General features: G+C 36.9%; 2 protein-coding genes across 4 annotated transcripts in view; both read right to left on the reverse strand.

Moving 5' to 3' along the window:
• The window catches only part of LOC135217984 (E3 ubiquitin-protein ligase RNF123-like), a 245,262-nt gene extending 241,304 nt beyond the window's left edge, over positions 1-3,958 (reverse strand). The window contains exon 1 of one of the 2 annotated variants that reach the window (XM_064254111.1): positions 3,803-3,958. In XM_064254111.1, coding sequence (XP_064110181.1) covers positions 3,803-3,809 — 7 coding nt within the window. In that variant the 5' untranslated portion in view covers positions 3,810-3,958. Of the gene's footprint in view, positions 1-875; positions 1,268-3,802 lie in introns of those variants that run through there. The other variant, XM_064254112.1, reaches the window with a different exon arrangement.
• Positions 3,959-6,075: 2,117 nt separating this feature from the next.
• On the reverse strand, positions 6,076-17,903 carry LOC135218310 (uncharacterized). 2 transcript variants are annotated; one of them, XM_064254535.1, is made up of 3 exons: positions 17,389-17,903; positions 14,173-14,402; positions 6,076-11,069 (listed from the first exon to the last, which is right to left on the reverse strand). In XM_064254535.1, exon 3 carries the CDS (start codon positions 9,540-9,542, stop codon positions 8,568-8,570), a length of 975 nt encoding a protein of 324 aa, XP_064110605.1. In that variant the 5' UTR covers positions 9,543-11,069; positions 14,173-14,402; positions 17,389-17,903; the 3' UTR covers positions 6,076-8,567. The 2 variants fall into 2 exon arrangements, with proteins under 2 accessions (XP_064110605.1, XP_064110604.1); XM_064254534.1 differs by lacking the exon at positions 14,173-14,402.
• Between the last annotated feature and the right edge of the window lie 2,112 nt (positions 17,904-20,015).

Here is a 20,015-nt window from a genome sequence, read left to right on the forward strand (position 1 = left end):
ATGTCATGACGTCATAATACAGGACTTAAAAGAACGTTCTAATTCCGAAAAATAATTACTTAAATTTGAGTCAGAATCGAGTTACTTTTTCAATAACGAATATTTTCAAATTAATCATCATAAATAGCTTTGTAAAATATTGATGTTTTAATATTCATTTAAAAAATTATCTAAGTGCACGCTTCGTTGTCGTCTTCTACCAAAACAGATGTTTACTTAAAAACGTCCTGGTAAGGGACCGTGTTCCAATTGTCGTGATGAAAGTGCCCCAGCATCTGTGGGTACAAATGGTGTGCAGATTTATCACAGGAAATGGGAAGTTTGTTGACAAAAGCGACTCCGTAAACATCGAGATGGCATCAATCTTCTAAAATATTGAAGCGTAAGTAAAAATTTCGAAAGCGTTTTGGTGAGATTTCCACTGCCGTGGATACCCTTTTCAATACCCTCTATTTAAATCTTAAAATTAGGCCTTAATTTCTAACTTTGGAGAAAATACTTACTTCGAAAGGAGAGTAGAGGTCTTTAGCTCCGTTTCTCACCAACAAGAAGTCGCGACTGATGTCTATCTCCGGTGTCAGGACGCATTAAATGTACTTTTTCGGAGGGTGGCATGCATTGATAGTCGTTGGCCTGTTGCAGGCCATGCTGTGTTTTACCCTATGGGGAACATGTACCTACCTACTACCTAGCTAGGTAATACCTAGCCTAGTTCACGGGGATGAACTGGACTAAGCTCGTAGAGAAATACGTAAATGCTAATAAGAGGCCATCACGTGGCTCTTCGTCTACGATGGGATAGGCTAGGTTGTACGTAGTACTACCTACCTTAGGTTTTCCCATGCCTAGGGTAACCTTCAACTCGCCCTACGTACCTGACGTTTCGCAGCCTCATCCAACAGCTGGTTCCTGGTGTTATGCCATCGTAAGGAAGATAGTCACATACAAAAAAACTGTAACTGCATCACCACACCAGATTTACTGGACGCCAGTCAATCTTAACAATACGGAAAATCGTGACTGCTGCTGTTCACCCTGGGATGGATTGTTTTGGTTGTCTGTCATCTGCTCGCCCCCGGACGTGTTGACCCTGGCTTCCCCTTGTGCAATATTAATGTTGATCCGAGTGGAATGCATAAACCCTTCGCCTTACATACACACGCATATTAATCATTAGTTTTTATTCGTTTCCTTTCCAACACATGAACTTGCGGATCATTACAAACAATTATGACTTGGAAAACTAAAAGGCCGCAAACGGATAGTTACTTTCAGTGCTTCCATCTTATGATAGAAGCCAACACCATGAATATTGCGGCAAAGTCAAAGGCTCTTGATCCTTAGGGGAAAAATCCACTATATGATAACATTTTAAATTTGCTCGAGGATAAGATTTCAAATTTAAATTTGATAACTTTTTTAACATATTATATAAGATTAAAAGTATATAAAATATAACTATATATATATATATTATATCTATATATATATATATATATATATATATATATATATATATAATATATATATATATATATATATATATATATATATACACGAATACCACAGAAAAATAATAGATAACGTAGTCACGTGTATCTACTGTGATTTTTAATAAATTGTATTTGTTGTTATTTATTATATTATATGTATATATATATATTATCAAATATTATAGATATTATATTATTATATATATATATGTACACGAACAAAGTTACAGCCACGAAGGAAAACTGAAACACTGGAGATGCTAAGTAGCCTATAATTATAGTGGGTGAATAATTTTAATGTAAGTCAAGGATTATTTTCTTTTGACCCGTCATAAAACATATGTTCCAGAAAGAATTGAAAGATTGAATAAAGAGGATTACCAATAAGTAGATTTCGATTTTAATCTGTAATTGACCGTTCTGTGATCTACAGACCTTTTTTAGGACTTGCTTGTACCCACCATTTACATCATAGGCCCTAGTTTGTATCTTTAGTTGCTGTGAACGTGTTTTGGTAATAAGACGAAAGTACTTAACACCTCCAGTTCTTCAATTTTCCTTCCTGGCTGTAACTTTGTTTGTAGATACACATACATATCGACACACACATACTACATACATACTTACATATATATATATACACATATATAATACACACACACACACACACACACACACACACACACACACACACATATATATATATATTATATATATATATATATATATATATATATATATATACTCTTGGCTTGTCCCACTCCATCAAAGAATACGCTCTGGAGAACCACACCTCAAAGTCAATTCGGATCTTTTTTTAGACATTGACACCCACGGGTCAGGTATGTATCCACCTTTGCAGCGTGTTTATTACAAGCTCGTTACGGATTACCTTTGAAAAAAAACTGTATATATCATAAAGATAATTACCTCCAAGAAATATTAGTCCTAGATAACGACCACCGAAAACCCTAGGGGTCAGAAAGATCCGGCAATTCATGCTGGTTTATTCTGTAGCATCACTAATCTTGTTTTCGTTGACTATATATATATTTACTGTCTTCTTGAAAGAGCCTTAAAGCACTTGTTCCAAAGACTCCAATGTATCGCTCCAAAATCTTTTACAAGTTGATCTGCAAATTCATTAGATTTCAATTGCTCCGTCTACATCCATTTCATATTCGCCAAGTCACTTTTTTTTCGCTACCGCAAAAAACCATTACCCATGGACAGTTCTGTTTCTAATCTTGACAATCTTGTCCTCTATTGTTTCACATCACATATCATTTCATCCTATGATTCACATGTCAGATTTATAGTAGCATAATCTCATGCAATTCATGCACTTTTAACCCTGGGAGCAGGGCGCAGGACGTTATCCTTGCCATGTTGACAGATATACGAACGTACTCAGGCATGGTCCCCGTCTCAGGTCCCTAAACGGGCTCTACGTCATTCGAGGTACGTCGTAGTACGTACCTACTTGAAATTGCGTGACGTTTCACGCCAAAGCGTTTCTACCCAAAACCGGAAATGTCCTTCTTTTTAGGGTAACTCTACAGAATAGCTCCGCACGGACTGCAAGGAACGTAACCGCGAATACGACATCCACTAGGGATTGGGGCGTCCAATGTATTTCGCCGTGTTTAGTACTGGCCCCTGGTGGTTAATTACGGTCGTCCGAATAAATATTACTTAGAATTCTTGTTCAGGAGGTAAAACTGCATAGAAAACCCGCAACTGCCATGTCTAGGCCGCCACGGAATAGTACCCTAGATCTACCCTTTTTAGTACTTACCTTAGTTCTACAGTGATGTATTATCATATATAGTAATTAGAGCATATTCTATATACCCTGAATTAGAGCAAATATATATCCCTTAGGAACATAGTTACCTGTCGTAATGAATACCCCCAACAAGAATGAAAACTCGTTTTATACCATGAAAAACGGTTTAAGCAGTAAAGTTGTACGTAAATATCCCTTATGGTATAAATCTCATTACACTGCGTGAATATATACAAAAAGCGTGATCTAAAAACAGATAAGTATAATACGCATTTTCTGCAATTTAAAAATTACGTAAAATTATTTAATATTCACGTATCTTAGGTAGCCTATAGTATGTGCTAACAGTATACTATTACATGAAATAAGAACGTTGTTAATAACTTTAATAACAAAGTCTAAGGTAAAAGACAGCACCAATAAGGACTTTGGGGGGACAGGCTTTCAAGTTTTTTTTTTTTTCTTTAAAAAAAGGCAAGTAGATGAGACTATAGTTTTGAAATTAAGTTTCCCTACTCACCCATCATCTGGGCACTGGGAATTTGAACTCTCCTCCAGCTAACGATGTCTCTCAGGCAGCTCTTCAGTCCACGGTCACCATCGACACTGTGACTGTGTGAACACTCGCTGAGAAGTGAGAAAGGCGAAATCTGAGTCTACAGTGAATGCTTTAGAAACGAGGGTGGCGCGGCGCAAATTTCACCAAGCGATGTCAGCACTCAGCAGACTCGTCAAGGTACGTATCATACGTAGCCGCTGGGTTCGTTCATCCGGACCAGAAACGTTTCTGCCACACTGGTATCCTGGTTTGTACCTGGTGGTGGCGGACCAATATGCCTCAGTAGCTGGGCCTTGCAACTCGCGTGTTGCTTGTCTGTGGCGAATGTATTTGTACCGCTAACATACTAATTAACTTCATAGAATTGTAATAGGCTACCTTGAAATGCCCATTCTTAAGTGTCAGCGTTGTCGACGAGTAAGTATGGGGAAGAAAAGCAAGACAAACTAAATACCTTTATCGTTTGTTTGTTGTAGTGTTTGGAGCGCAGACATTATAAAATGGCTAAAATGGCGCCATTTCCAACTCACCCTCTCAGATTGATTACTCATAAAAAGTTTCTTTAACATTAAAAAGAAAAAAATCTTTTCACTCCGGCAGTTTCTAACAATCGCAAGAAAGACCTTACTCACACCGAACGTTCGTTGTTGGCTTTTCCTTTCTGCCACGAACCTCTTCCACGAATTCCTGTAATTTCTGTCTTTATGACCCATGAAAAGTAAGCTGTATTAATATCTTTCTGACAACGAATTCCTGAGCATTACGCCTGAAGTGTAATTTATTTTTATGAACTCATGATCGTATCTGATGAAGATAAAGTTCGTGTGCAAGACGGATGAGAAATTTCAATAAAAACCAGCAGGCACACATATACTGTGTATTTATATACACGTATATATTTGTATTTAAGCATTTTGTAACAATTGCTGAAAGGGAGTGGCTCCATACACACTGTGCCATTCACTTCTATCTTGCAAGTACTCTTAGGCTCCTCTTTTGGGTAACCTATTCAGCGCTGTCTACGTCTTCATCCCCTTCCCCTCGCCACCCCAGACACTTGCGAATTATAGGTACAGCCCCTTTTGCCAACCTAAAGTCTCTCTTTCAACATGACCAGACTACCTCAGAATACTCTAATATATTCTTCTATTATATATGCTCATCTTTTCACCACTCCTACATGTCTCCAAATTCATTAGCTTTTGGCAGAGATTCTACTGCCTCATCTGCTTCACGCCTTCCCTGAATTCTTTCCGTTCTTCCTAGTATCAGCTGTTAATTTACTCACTGGTAGCTGATGTCATCAGCCACTTCCGCTCTTCTACCATTTCTACTGACTTTCGTGTCTCAGCCTAACAATCGTTTTCAAGCTCTTTTACCAGTCTGTCCATCTTCTCTTTGCCATCATTATATCGCTAGCGGGCCTAACCATGCCAATAAGTGAGGAATGGATTCCGGGAACATCACATGAATTGGCGTCTTGTGGGTAATAAGCCTCGTTGCATGCAGAGTACTAACAGAATAATAACTAACGTTATTAATCATATGATGGACATACATTTGTAGAGGCAAAACAATCCTAAAATATCAAGTTCTCTTAGTGCATTTTGCTTACCATGTAAGTGCTGGAGGTTATGTGCTCAGTTTTCTTAGTGCCCTAAAGCACTTGTTTATAATCTTGATTATACACTTTTTTTTTTTTTTTCCATCTGTCCATCCGCCTGCGGTTGTCACGCATGGTAACACTGCGTTCCGGGCTTTAAATAGTTACGCTATGTAAGTTTTAGGTAAATAAAAGGATATCTTGGTGTACATTTGTAACTGAAAAGTGTTTTAATAATTTACTATATGCGAATTACACCGTTAATATTTGAAATAGGATGTTATTTAGAGCCCGGGACACAGTGTTACCATACGCAAACACCACAGGCGGATGGACAGAGCGAAAAAAACAGTATAGTGATCATTACGTGATTGGGGGAGATGCAAACAAGATGGCACAACAAGCAACCTTGTTTAGGCGTTGTTGCAGTTCTTGGTTAAATAACTAGAAAACTGATCGGTACTTAGATTTATATGTTAAGTGAGATTTGGAACGATCAGTTAATAGTGCAGTTTAGTTAATAGTGCGTCCAAACTCCAGTCAACATGTCATAAACTAATGGTAGTACTAACTGTTTGGTTTCCAGCCTGTTATTATATGTGGGCGCCTATTATGATTGAAAAGTCACATCTTGATGCGAGACTTTATTCTATAAACACAGTGCATAGTGACTCTACAGATTTGCAAATAGATAACTAATTGACACTACCTTTTGTACAATGATTCATAATCATACTTTACATGTTTCATAGATATCTTACTTTTACAAGTTTCACTTAACATCCCCCTTCTTTAGTAAGAGATATCAAACAATATGACAGCACTATAAGTACACAACCAGCATATCAGGGTACGTGGAACATCACTAGTGTCAGTACACACAATACAGGAAATGGCATAACAAAACATAAATGAGATGAGAAATCAAAATGAGACCTTCTCACAAAGATAAACAGAACACAGCATTCAAAATATGGAGACAACCTTACTAACACAGTTTAAAGCAACTTAAAGGTTTAGTCTCTCTGGAGCTGTAATTGTTCTACCAGACCTTGTTTTTATAATATCTGACTCAGTTTTATTACTCTTTGACACATCTGGAGTTCTACATGGAGAATGAACATCTTTATTATTTTTATTACTAGCATTGGCATCAATATCAATAGGAACAGGAGTCACAGAACTAAAATAAGGAGTTTCTGGAGACTTATCTCTAGATTTTACAGATTTTCTTAAAAATTGTCTATTTCTACGGCATGTTCCTCCATCTTCAGTACATACTACATAACTATGACCATTAAATTTTTTTATTGAAATAGGGTGAAAGGGACTGCGGTATCAAGGACTTATTTTTAGGCCATCCTTCTATGATAGTTTGTTTGAGAGTCGTCAAGGTATATCAGACTGGGTTTTTGCTCTAATTTCGTCAAGACGATAAGGCTTAAATAACGAAAATGACAGATTGTTGACAGATACAGCTTTTTCACTCTTCAAACTAGATGTCGGGGCATGCGACAGTACATCAGCAATTGGAATGTCCTTGCCAGATTTGTAGACTACTTCAAAACTGTACTCTTGAACACGAAGAAGCATTGCTTGCAACCGTTTAGGTGCACACATAAAGAGGTTTTCTAACAATAGATACTAATGGTTGGTGGTCAGTGATCACAGTCACAAAACGACCAAAAGTGAAATGATGAAATTTGTTCAAACCATATAAAATTGCAAGCATCTCCTTTCAATTTGAGCATAATTTCTTTCAGCATTTGTTAGAGCTCGGCTTGCAAAAGCAACAGGCTTTCCCTCTTGCATGAGTGTTGAGCCTAAACCATACGCAGATGCATCATTTTCGAGAGTCAACTCTTTGATAGGATCATAGGAGGCAAGAACTGGACTATTCACAATAATTTCTTTAACGCATAAATGTTTCTGCTTGGCACTGTGACCAATTCCAAGGGACATCCTTTTTCAGCAAATTATGAAGCGGATTTAGAACATCAGTTACACGAGATAAAAACTTTGCCATATAGTTCACCATACCAAGGAAACGACGCAATTCTTCAAGAGTCTGGGGAGTAGAAAACTCGGATATGGCTTTCATTTTCTCAGGATCAGACATAAGACCATCTTTAGTAATGACATGACCCACAAAGGAAACATTATCAGTTCGGAGCACCAATTTCTCCTTGTTTAGTTTTACATTTTGTTCGACTCCTTTTAAGAAAAGATTCAAGATTACAGTCATGTTCATCTAGAGATTTTCCATGCACAATGATATCATCAGCAATACAAACAACACCAGGTAAATCATTAAATGTATTAAGAATATGTTTCTGAAAAATTTCTGAAGAAACACTAAGACCAAAGGGGAGTCGTCACCATCTAAATCTACCAAAACATGTTTGGAAAGTAGTCAACAGGCTTGATGCCTCATCAAGTTTTACTTGGCAATAGCCAGATGCTAAGTCGGCCTTAGAAAATACAGTGGACTTCCCTAACTCATGCAAAGTATCATCAAGAATTGGTAGAGTAAAATGTTCACGCAACAGGACTTTGTTTAACTCTTTTGGATCAAGACAAATTCGTATGTCACCATTTCTTTCATGTGCTATGACTAATTGACTGACCCAGGGAGTTGGCTGATCCACAGGCACAATTACACCAAGGTTAACTAGTCTACCTAATTCCTCTTTTGACTTAGGACGAACAGAAATAGGTACCCGACGATCAGGCATAATTACAGGTTTAGCATCATCACACATATTTAATTGTTGAACACAAGAAAAAGAACCTAATTTACCATCAGTGACATCTTTGAAATTGTCTTCTACATCAACAGAATGTACTCATTCAAAATGATCTTCACATATCAGAATTAAATTCATATGAACACTTGCCTTTTTACCCAACAATGGTAAAAATTCATTTTCTACAACAATAAATTCTACAGAATACTTTCTTTGCATTTTAGGATTAACAATATTCCTTCTACAGATACCTAAAGGAATTTGTTTACTTTTATTCCAAGTGGACAACACTTTGCTAGTTTTCTCAACATATTGAGCATATCTTACAGGTAAAATGTTGACAGTAGAACCAGTATCAATTTGAAAATTTACCTTTTCACCATCTACTAGAAAAACATTTGATATCTTTCATAGAATTACCTTCATCAATAGCTTCAGTAAAATTTACCCATTCTGCATCAGAAGATTCATTATCATCAACTTGATGTACATGTTTGTATTGAACTTTTTGCTTGGCACCAGATCTAGCATTATGTTTATTCACAGAAAATGGACATTTTTGAGCAAAATGGTTTGTTTGTAGACATCTACTACACTTCTTTCCATATGCTGGACACATGTCCTTCTTTAAAACATACTTGTAACCACAGAACAGACATTCTTTATTAACAGTATTTTCTACAGGAACATTTTTAGAGTACATAGGCTTAACTGACTTGGTACCACGCTTTTTGTGATAAACCACTTTATGCACTACAGCACTTTCAGGACGGAGCACCTTATTCTTAAGAGAAGCATTCTCAGCAGCTTTACATATGTCAATGCATTTGTCTGAAGTAAGTTTTCTAACCTTAAGTAGGTCTTTTTGGACACTAGTGTCCTTTATTCCTAGGACAATGCGATCTCTTATCACAGAGTCTAAATACTTATCACAGTAGCCACAAGTTTTGATTAGCGACCTCAAATCAGAAAGAAACTTGTCAAATCCTTCACCTTCCTCTTGACAGAGACTGTTGAAAATGAAACGTTCATAAGTTTCGTTGACTTCACCAACGACAAATTCATCGAACTTGCTTATGATTTCCGCAACAGTTCTGGCATCTTGAGGAGTATTAAACTGGAATCCATTGTAGACCTTAAGAGCGTCATCTGCTAGGGTGTGTAGAAAAAGAGCAGCCTGCACTTTCCGAGGCTTTGCTTGCAGCTCAGAGAGGATTTCAAAAGTGTCCCATCTCTGTTTAAATATCTTCCAGTTTTCAAGGACGTTAGAAGACAGACTAAATCGTTGAGGTGGCTTAATACTAGGCACAATTCTGCTGGCACTGTGGTTTCGAGTTTCATCATCAGACATGGTTAAAGGTCTGTCCACACGATCGGGCCTGATCGGCGGACTTCCCCTCTAACGGGCACACTTGACGGGCAAACCGTCAAATTGCCCCATGGGTCTTGTAGCAAAATCACCATGGTGGTGCCCGATGGCTTGAGCTTCGACCCTGGCAGACGTACGTTAACCATATACATTTCTTTTACTGAGCCATTCTTTGCACCATATTCTCTTCTTTTTCATCACACACAAAGCAATTATCATGCTACACAATATCTTTTTTGGCGGTAGGCACCATGTTTATCGTACCGCACTGTTACACACTGCTGGCATCGTCGGGCACGCCCACCTCTCCATCGCCTCACCCGTGTAGACAACATTCACGTGTAAGCCCGCCAGAATTTGCCCGTCAACCCCGGAGCACGCCGATCATGCCCGCTCGTGTGGACAGGCCTTAAGGTTAGTCTAGGCTAGGCAGTCAAATCAGACAGAAAAACTTGAATCATGAAGATCAGAGATATGTAGTAGTCCATCAGGCATCAGAGAATCAGTAAACACAGGTTGGGCTAATAATCACCACATCTAAGTCTTCAAAGGCATAATTTCAACTAGAGTTCATAGGCTAGTATAGGCTAAGTGGTTAGTGTACTCAGAGCCTAATTTATAATAACTTACAGGGGAAGGGACCGGGTCCCCCCTGGCCTCACCCCATAGTCACATCACTGTCTCCAAAAACTCTACATCATGAAATGGTCATCTAGTTGATACTGCTACAACTGGGCTTGACCTACCATTAGAACCTTCCATGTATCTTCGAGTATCAACATTCACAACACTTTACTGTCAAAAGAACATTTATAGTCATCATGGCGCCTCATCAAAGCCATGAAAGTAAAACAGTGAAATGTTTAACTATGTCGATTCAAGAGATATCTTATTTCGTCGAAGTTCTAAGTTTCTTTACTTATCTTGAGCATTCTTAACATTCTAATAAAATTTATTGATGATATTGGCTTTTATTTTCAAAATAATGCTCTTCATTTATTGCTGAGTACATAAAATGATATCAAATTATTAATTTCTTTTTAAAATGACATTTAGCCTTTGCCTAATTTTGATTTGGTCTATCATTAATTGCAGCTTGCAGAAGCTCCTTGAGTAATTGGTTTTCTCCTAATGCATCTTTAAGAGCTTTTTTCACCATTGTGAGTTCTTCGTCTTTTTGTTCTAATTTTCGCTTCAAACCTGCTGTTTCATTGTTCTTCTTGACGCGAATTTTTTTTTGTTTTATGGCGTCTTGCCTCCTTTTCTCCATCTTTGGGTCGTCAAATTGCTCTGTGTGTTGCCACAGGTATTTTTTTTCCGTCCGGACTGAAGGGTGACCTGATGACGACGCAACTTCAGGGGTGGCTTCCAATTCCTCGTTGACAATCTCGAAGGGATCAGCTGAAGGTGCTGTTTCACATCTCAAAGGTTCTAAATTGCCTCCAGAAGTGTTGTCCAATGGCTGATCTACTTGGGCTTGTGGGATAACTGCAAGAAGTTGAAGGTTCACTGCAAGAGATAAAATGAAAGAAGGGTATTAACACTGGTAGATATAGTGGTCAAACATTTACCTGAGAGGTATTAAGAAAGAGATCTTTCTAAATGAAAAGCTAGAAAGTCAATGATGAAATTAGTCACACTTTTAACTGTGCGTTTTTAAAAAGTGTCACTAGGTTTTAACTTGAGTCTTGAGTTAATATGAAGACTTGGGAAAAATTTCTATCCTTCATTTTCGTTGCCAAACATTTTCAATTTTATGGAATTCCCAAAACAACAAAATATTTACCGATATGAGCCATATACACAACAGTGCAAGAAAAGTGCGTTGCAAGAAACGACAAGGCAACTGCAAAGGCTATTCACGTGACTAAATAACTATGAGATGTTTGTCAACCTGTCATTATTTAATTTAAGAAAAATGCAAATTGAAAAGCTCAACTACGAGCATGAAACTCTACTATTAATTGATATAAGGACTCTTTGTCTCTGAAATGAAACATTTGACATCGCCTAAGACACACGACAACAAGACTGGTGAGTTTTAAGGAAATCGCAGCTTTGTATGGATGCAGATTTATCAACAAGATATTATTATCATTGTTATTGCTGCTTCGGCAAAACCCCATGTAGAGGTTCTTCTCTATATGTTTAATGCCGCTGAAACAGCAATAACTTTCAATAAGACTTGTTTGAAAGAGGGTCTTCTACCTCATTATTATTATCATCATCATTGGTGACAGTCGCTTAAAACGTTTCCGTATTTAAATCACCATTTCAAGGGTTTTTGCGGCAAGAAAAAGCCTTGATACACATATGCGCATATATATACACGCCCACCATTTTCACACACACACACACACACACACACACACACACATATATATATATATATATATATATATATATATATATATATATATAATATATATATATATATATTTTATATATAAATATAATATATATAATATATATATATAATTATATATATATATATATATATTATATATATATATATATATATATATATCTATATATATATATATATATATAGATATATATATATTAGAGATATATATATATATATATAGATTATAATCTTATTAGATATAAATATATAATAATATAATTAATATATATATAGATAGAGAATAGGATATAATAGAGATAAAAGATATATATATATAATATTATATAATATTATAATATATATATTATTATATATAATATACCATATCTATATATCATATAGAATATATATTATATATATATATATATATAATATATATATATATACATATATATATATATATATATATATATATATATAATATATATATATATATTATATATATATATACCTATATCTATATATCCTATATAATTACTATAGTATATATATATATATATATAACTATAATAGATATAGATAGTATATATAAAGATAAATTAATTATTGATTATAATTATAAAAAATTATATCTATATATATATATATATTTATATAATATATATATGTGTGTGTGTGTGTCATTCAACTCTATCTTCTACACATACGCTCTCACCTCCTGGATGTTAAGGTCATCTCTCTTTCCAATATTTCTATCATGATAATCTATTCAGTCTCATTCATCTGGATCATAAAATCTCCAATTTTTCGTCCTATACTCTCTCCACGTGACCAACTATCTCGCAACACTCTGGTCTATCCTCTGACCCATGCTACCATTTTCACCAATTATTATGTGTTTCTCCACATTTCTCAGCATCCTAGTTCTTCTTTTCACTTCGTACATTCCAAATTTGGCTTTCACGGACTTTCTAAGTTTTCTTCCCAATCTTTAGCATGCACCCTGCTAAACTTCTTGCTTCATGTGTTCTGTGACTCACATCTCTCAACCATCACTGTCCAATATATTTGCATTCATATACGTCTATGACTTGGCTACCGCCATTCTTTCTCCATTCATCTTCCTTGTTTCCTTTACGCCCATTTTCCCTTCACTGTCCGAAACCAACGCCGTCTCTGCTGCTAACATCAACCATTTCATTAATTACTCGTTTTCTTCTTCTGCAATTTTCCATCTAAATCTGGTGCTCTTTTTCTGATTGCGTCAATCTCTCTCTCGGCTCCATTTTTTTTATATATCAAAGCGCCCAACATTCCATCTACAAATTCTAATGCACTCTTCATCTCCATCTGGAAAACTTCTTGAGGCTCTCAAATTATTTCTATATGCAACCGCCCCCCCCCCCCCCCCCCAACAACTCCATTGTCCCTGCTGATGCGTTTTTCTGGGCCAAGTAGGCCACGCTGTGTTTTCCCTTTTTCTCAAGTCACTGATTCATGATTGACTGTTAGTCCATACTTTCGTTTGTGCAAAACTACGTTTTTTTTTTCTTTTTTTTTATTTGTCCTTCTGTCATCTGTCTGCCTTTCTCGATCACAATTCTACCAAACGATCTTCCTGGTCTGCCGACTAATGCAATATCCCTACAATTCTTATAGTGTCCTTCATTAACTTTACCCCTGTACAAAGGAGCAATTACTCATCTTTCCCTTAGGGGGTTAGTGCCGTCAGTGCACCTCCTACCGTGCACTGTAAGCATTACTTAAGGATCTTTGCAGCGTGCCTTCGGCCACTAGTTGCAACCCCTTTCGTTTCTTTTTCTGCACCTCCTTTCATACTGTCTTTCTTCCCTCTTACTTTCCACCCTCTCCTAACAAGTGATTCATAGCGCAACTGCGAGGTTTTTCTCCTGTTACAACTTCAAACCTTTTACTGCCAGTTTCCGTTTCAGAGCTAACTGAACCTCATAGGTCCCAGTTCTTAGCTTTTAGGTTATATTCCATATTCACTGCAATTACTCTTCTCACCCCTTCCTTCAGAAATGCCTCATACGCCCAGGTCAACTAACCAATTACACTTTCAACCCCTTTACCGATGGAGCTAATGAACTCTTGGTGACTTTTCCTTTAGCAGGCTCTCAATTGCCTCCTAAATTCCTCACAGGTGTTTCGACAAGCATCTCAAACCCAAGCTAACCCTTTGCAAACTTGTATACTCCACCCTGCTCCTCTTCTTCACATTCAACAAATCCTCATAATACTTACGACATCGAACAAGGGATTCTCTGTCTCTAGAATTCCTTTTTCTCTTTATATCTCTCATTCAGAGATGCACTGACGCTTTCCGCTCTCCTGACTTCTTGTAGAACACCTTATAACTATCCACGAGATTGAAGAACTGGCTTACTTCCTCCTCAGGTCCCAATCGTTTTTATCCAGAGCCTTCTTTTCTCTCTAACCATTTTCTTGGCCTCTTTATCCATCCTCTAGTAATCCTGCAAACAGACTTGCCCTCAGTCTTGCAACTGCATCCCAAATAATCCCTGTTTCTGGTTCATTAAAAGTTTAATTTGTTTCTGTCACCACAGAAACATTTGTTACTAACTCATCCCACGTGCTCCCTGCTAATTCTATGACCTAATCTTGGCATATTACACGTAGTTCTTTATTTTCCCCTTTTTACTTCTGTTTCTTTAACTCTAGTCAGTTATTCGTCTCTCTTTTCCTTAAATAATCTCATCTTCTTACTATCAAACTCCCTTGTCTTAACTGGCCTGTACTTTAAGACCCATTTTTACCTATCTCTTTCCAACTTGAATTCCCACCTTTACACCATTTACATCTATCAACTACTCTGTTGTGGAATACTTAAGGCAATGAGTTACAGAAGAGTTACAGAAACAGAAAAGCTCCTCACTGAAACTTTTGTGGACTAGTACAACTTTCGACTATATTACGATGGGATATATCAATAGAAGCAATGAAACAATACCGAATTCACCCTTAAGTACCAGATGCAATTGCAAATATACGTATATAAAGGTGACAAAACAAACACAAACCCATGGGAAGAATGTACAGAGCAAGAAACGGAAGTTGCAAGCGGAATAAACCAAGTGTGTACAGGATGAGCATCTCCGTTTAAGTTAATAACATATTTTTCATAATAAAAAAAGATTAGAAGAGAAATGAAAAGAATAATAAAAAATTAATTAGTAAAAACACAAACTTGCTTCTTTTTTTTAATGAGGCAGAAAGCATAGAGGATGCAAAGCATAACAGACAACTACTATTAAAATAGTCCCAGCAAAGGAAACAAAAGTGGAGAAAAGGCGCTGAAGTTTCTTCGGGGCAATCGAGTTTTATGCACATCGTATATAATTAAGACCACCGAAAATGGATTTATCTTTCGGTGGCCTATGTATAAGTCTGTCTGAACAACAGCCCATGAACCTTCAACCAAGGCCCGGTGGTGGTCTGGCCTACATAGTTGTCAGACGCACGATTATGGCTAACTTTAACCTTGAATAAAATAAAATAGATTACTTAGGCTAGAGGGCTGCAATTTGGTATGTTTGATGACTGTAGGGTGGATGATCAACTGATCAATTTGCAGTCCTCTAGTATCAGAAGATTTTAAGATCTGCTGCCGGACATAAAAGTGCGGACGGACAGACAAAGCCATCTCAATAGTTTTCTTTTACAAAAAACTAAATAAAAGGGACTTTTTACTGTGTAATATGAAAAGAGAAATAGGAACGCACAAAAGGAATCAAAATGCTGGAAAATGTAACCTATTTCGGGATTACACTAGATAGTCAAAGGAATATATTAAAGACAAGGAAATGCTTGGAAAGGGTCAGAAATGAGCAAACCTAACACACTTAGTAACAAACAGACGCTGCAACAAAGTCATGCTAGGCAAAACATTTTGTAAAGGTATTGTACATTCTTTGTGGTGCTAATGTAATAAATCTGAGAGTTAGAAATTGAAAAGTTGTCACGCTTAGGGGAAAAATGGGCGCATCTTCTATGGAGACAAGAGTAGTAGATGGGATGACATAGTACTACATACACAGTACCCTAAAAGAAAAAGTAGTAATATTGAAAAAGGTAATTTGTGACATAAACGAAATAGAAAAAAAAGGAAATGGAGGAAACCTATGATATAGCAAAAGCAAGAAATCAATCATATGAAGAGGACACAAATGAAATGGTTGGAAAGTTCTTATTCAGTGAAAGTGAGACTGAAAAGGAGACCTTGTACCATAACTGGACAACATAAATAAGCTAGTAAAAGAAATAAATATTAATCAAAATCTACGAAAACACCACACCAGCAACTGAGGCGCCGTTGTAAACGAAATACCTCGACCTTGAACCTGAACTTGGAGATAAAATTTGCTTGTCTATTTATTTGAACTCTTGGCCTCCCTACTGAAAGGGCAGTACTCTTACCCCTACAATTTCGCACTCATAAGCACATTCACACTCGGATGATACCGGCAGTAAAGTCACTCAAAAGAGTATGGCAATACTCAATAAAGCTTGTGGACAAATAGCCTAAAAAAGTACATTGGCAACTTTATACCGTATGCATGCATGATGCCAATTCACAACCCCCTGCTTCAACTGGATTTATCGTTTTGCTCTGAAATTGTAGCAATATGTTTCGATATCAAAGAATACAAGCGTTTCTAACTGTTACTATTTTATTACAAGTCACAGTTCAAAACAATGTCTATGAGAGTACTCTATTAACCTTTGTAACATTCCACTTGTGACTATGATCTTGAACGCAATTGTAACATTCCACTTGTGACTATGATCTTGAACGCAACGTTCTTTGGGGTTTAAGTTGAAGTTCACTGATGCTTTTATAGATCTATATTTATGGCTAAACTGGCCTCGTAGAATAAAACTAACTCAATCCCTATGTTAGGCTTCTATAACTAAATAACATTTTTATGAGTATCAAAATTCAATAAAAGTAAGCTTGTAGTACAGCGAACCCTGATGTTCGAGCTATATGAATTTCTCCGGAGAACTCCAAGAAAGATGTAGCGCATAATGTAAAGTAATCGAATCTATCAGTAGGTTATTCAGTTAATTTATAAACTATTCACGGCTTTTCTTTTAAATCCATCTCACTATGGTTACGGGGTAGATCTAGGTAACTCCACGTCGTTAGCCTATTAAGAATTTGCCGTTATTTTTGGGGGGTCGGCTGTAATTAACCCCAGGGGTCTAGTACTAAACACAGCGAAATACACAAGCAAAAATTTCATCAACCACACAACAGGTCCCTATAACGGTTAGCGTGACACCGATATTGTTGGAAGTGTTCTGTATAAACCATTACCACCATCAACATAAAAGCAAGCCTCAACACTAATTTGCAGGAAAACTTATATATTTTTGTAACTGTAGGCCTACATCCACATTTTAATAGCAGGAAATACGTAATATCGCAAAATGTACCTGAATATCTTCCTGAGCCGTGGTCCACTAATAGAGGTTGAACCGGATTGGAGACACTATGCACGACATAAAGTTGCTGTTGCTCCTGTCGACTGACTTCGTTCGCATTATGCACGAGTACTGTCTTCTCAGGTAGGTTAGGATCAGTGAGACACAGATGCCTCCCATCGGGAGTGCTTTCCTTGTTCACTTTATGAGCAAAATCATTGTAAACATCGTCATTCTCGTCAGTGCCGTTACTGTTAACTTGTGATAGAATCGGATCGCTCATGGTTACTAAGTTCTATGCCTTTCCGAATGGATTAATCTACGTTTTTGGTCGTAAAATCTTGACTGACTTGTGGGGTTCTATTCACTATCACCAACCGTTTTAATTTACGCAGAACGCAGCTATAGGACGTTTACGGTTCACTTATTGCACGAGCTTTGCTCATCTACTGTCCTCGACTAAATGGGACGGTGCTCCGGGAGGCCCGGCCACTGTCGTCTGTCGGTCTACTGAAGTCTCCCGGTCAGTGACAGTGTTGCCAAACGACTTTGCCAGAAAGTAGCAGCGGGAGCCCTCAAAATTCGCTAATTTCATGGAAGTAGCTATTATATATATATAGTATATATATATATATATATATATATATATATATATATATATATATATATATATATGTGTGTGTGTGTGTGTGTGTGTGTTGTGTGTGTGTGTGTGTGTGTGTGTGAGAAAATTTATAACATTCACCATTAGTTCACCAGCAGAAAAAAATCATTGTCGTCATTATCATCATCACATTGACTTCTAGACATCGATGTATTGGCAATAGGTAATGATGCAGAATCTTGATGAGATGGGTAAACAGCCATTATTCCAATGAGGTGCACTGCCGATTTGGGTACTTCATAGTTGTAGCAACATTTTCCCACTCTTTTCAGTCCACCTCTTATAGCAAGAATGGCATGAACGGTTTCTGTATCCAGTTTGTTTCTAAGTTTTGATTTAACTATATTGAGTTGACTAAATAATCGTTCTACCTCAGCATTAGAATAAGGAAGAGAGAGAACGCTAAGTGCCAGGTCATTAAGTTTTTTATATGGATTAATGCCTGAAGCATCTATGTATTTACTTCTATCCAAAATTTTTCAGTGGACTTTTTCTCATTCCATTTCGATATAGTTAAATTTCGCCACTGATTATCTATCTTCTCGATATCTTCAGATTTATAACCGAAGGCTTCGTCAATCTCTCTAATAGGGTCCTTTATTGACCGTAAACATTCGTTGACTGAGAAGAGACACATATTCTTTAACACTTGAAAATTTTCAGGCAATTTATGACGCAATTCCGTGCAGAGTTCAACAACAAAAGATATACAACGGTTACGAATATCTACTGCCTCCCGAGAAAGATGTGAATTTTTGCAGGTTTCTACAAATTCGTAGCCTAGATAAGCATTCGGGTCAACGTAGAAAATAATATAAGAGGCCAATGGGTCAATTCTAGCAGTTAGAATGGTCACTTTTCGGCTTGTTGCCTGAATCAGATTAGTCAGGTCTAGCAGCAATTTTGTAGGGTCAACATTTTCTCCATGAAAAGATTTAACACAACGCTGGCTGTCCTGCAGTACAGGTCGTAAGAACAGTAGATAGATCACTATACATCTCATATAACATTTCCGCACTGTAGCACTTTTCTGACGATCTAGCTATCTGAAAAATAGGGGTCTTTCCGTCATTTATCGTTTCATATAGTTGAGAATATAAGTGTTGGCTTTTAGAGGAATGTCCAAACCAATTATAAGTTTGACGCACCATAAAATCAATATTTCTTGGAAGTGTTTCTCCCATGGAATGAGACTGGAAGCTGCAGTAAGTAACAAACACATCGAATCATCAATTAATATACTGTACTTTGCATCATTAATGTCATCTTTCAAACACTATAAAATGTGGGCCAAGTACATTTACAACAATATTCTTACACTTTGTTCTATGTAATTTCATGTTCTTCGCAGGCTTGCTTTCACAAAAAGTGACCTTACACGTTTCACTTAAATGAGCCAGAGTCAAAAACGCAGTATGGGCTGAAATAAACATTGCTTCTGCTTCACTAGTTGAGCTATCGTGTAACTCACTGAATTTAGTGAAATTCTACTTCTTTTGTCTTACACTTGAAAGCGGCTCAGATGCCTTGAAGGGCTTACGCAAGTTGCTAAGCTTAGCATTAATTTCACTCTTACAATAAACACAATATGCATTGGTTTTATCATTTTCAACAGGCCTTGACCAATCTTTCAAATCCGGTAATGATTCCCAGCTTTTCCTGTAAGACATTCGATATTTCGCTGCCATGCTGTAGGGTTAACACTGTTACTCTGGCTGTCAGTGATTGTATACTGAATACTGGCATAAGTTGAACCGCTTAAGCAAAAGTTCAGTACTACCAACCAAGCTTAAGCAAAAGTTCAGTACTACCAACCAAGCATTTTCACGTTTATTCACTCATCGACAAGGCACAAATAACAGTTGAAGAAAGATCAATAATATCAGATGGTTAATTGTCAAAAAAGGTAATAAATAGAGATGATCCAGGATAACTTGGATTCACGCGCACACTTACTGAAGGAGGTATTTCATCT

Source organism: Macrobrachium nipponense, chromosome 9 (genome assembly GCF_015104395.2).
Source record: "Macrobrachium nipponense isolate FS-2020 chromosome 9, ASM1510439v2, whole genome shotgun sequence".
In the NCBI taxonomy this organism is placed as follows: Eukaryota; Metazoa; Arthropoda; class Malacostraca; order Decapoda; family Palaemonidae; genus Macrobrachium; species Macrobrachium nipponense.

What these genes read in the sequence shown, in the direction of transcription:
- LOC135218310 (XM_064254534.1), bottom strand. Translation starts at nt 9,542, where the DNA reads ATGTCTGATGATGAAACTCGAAACCACAGTGCCAGCAGAATTGTGCCT.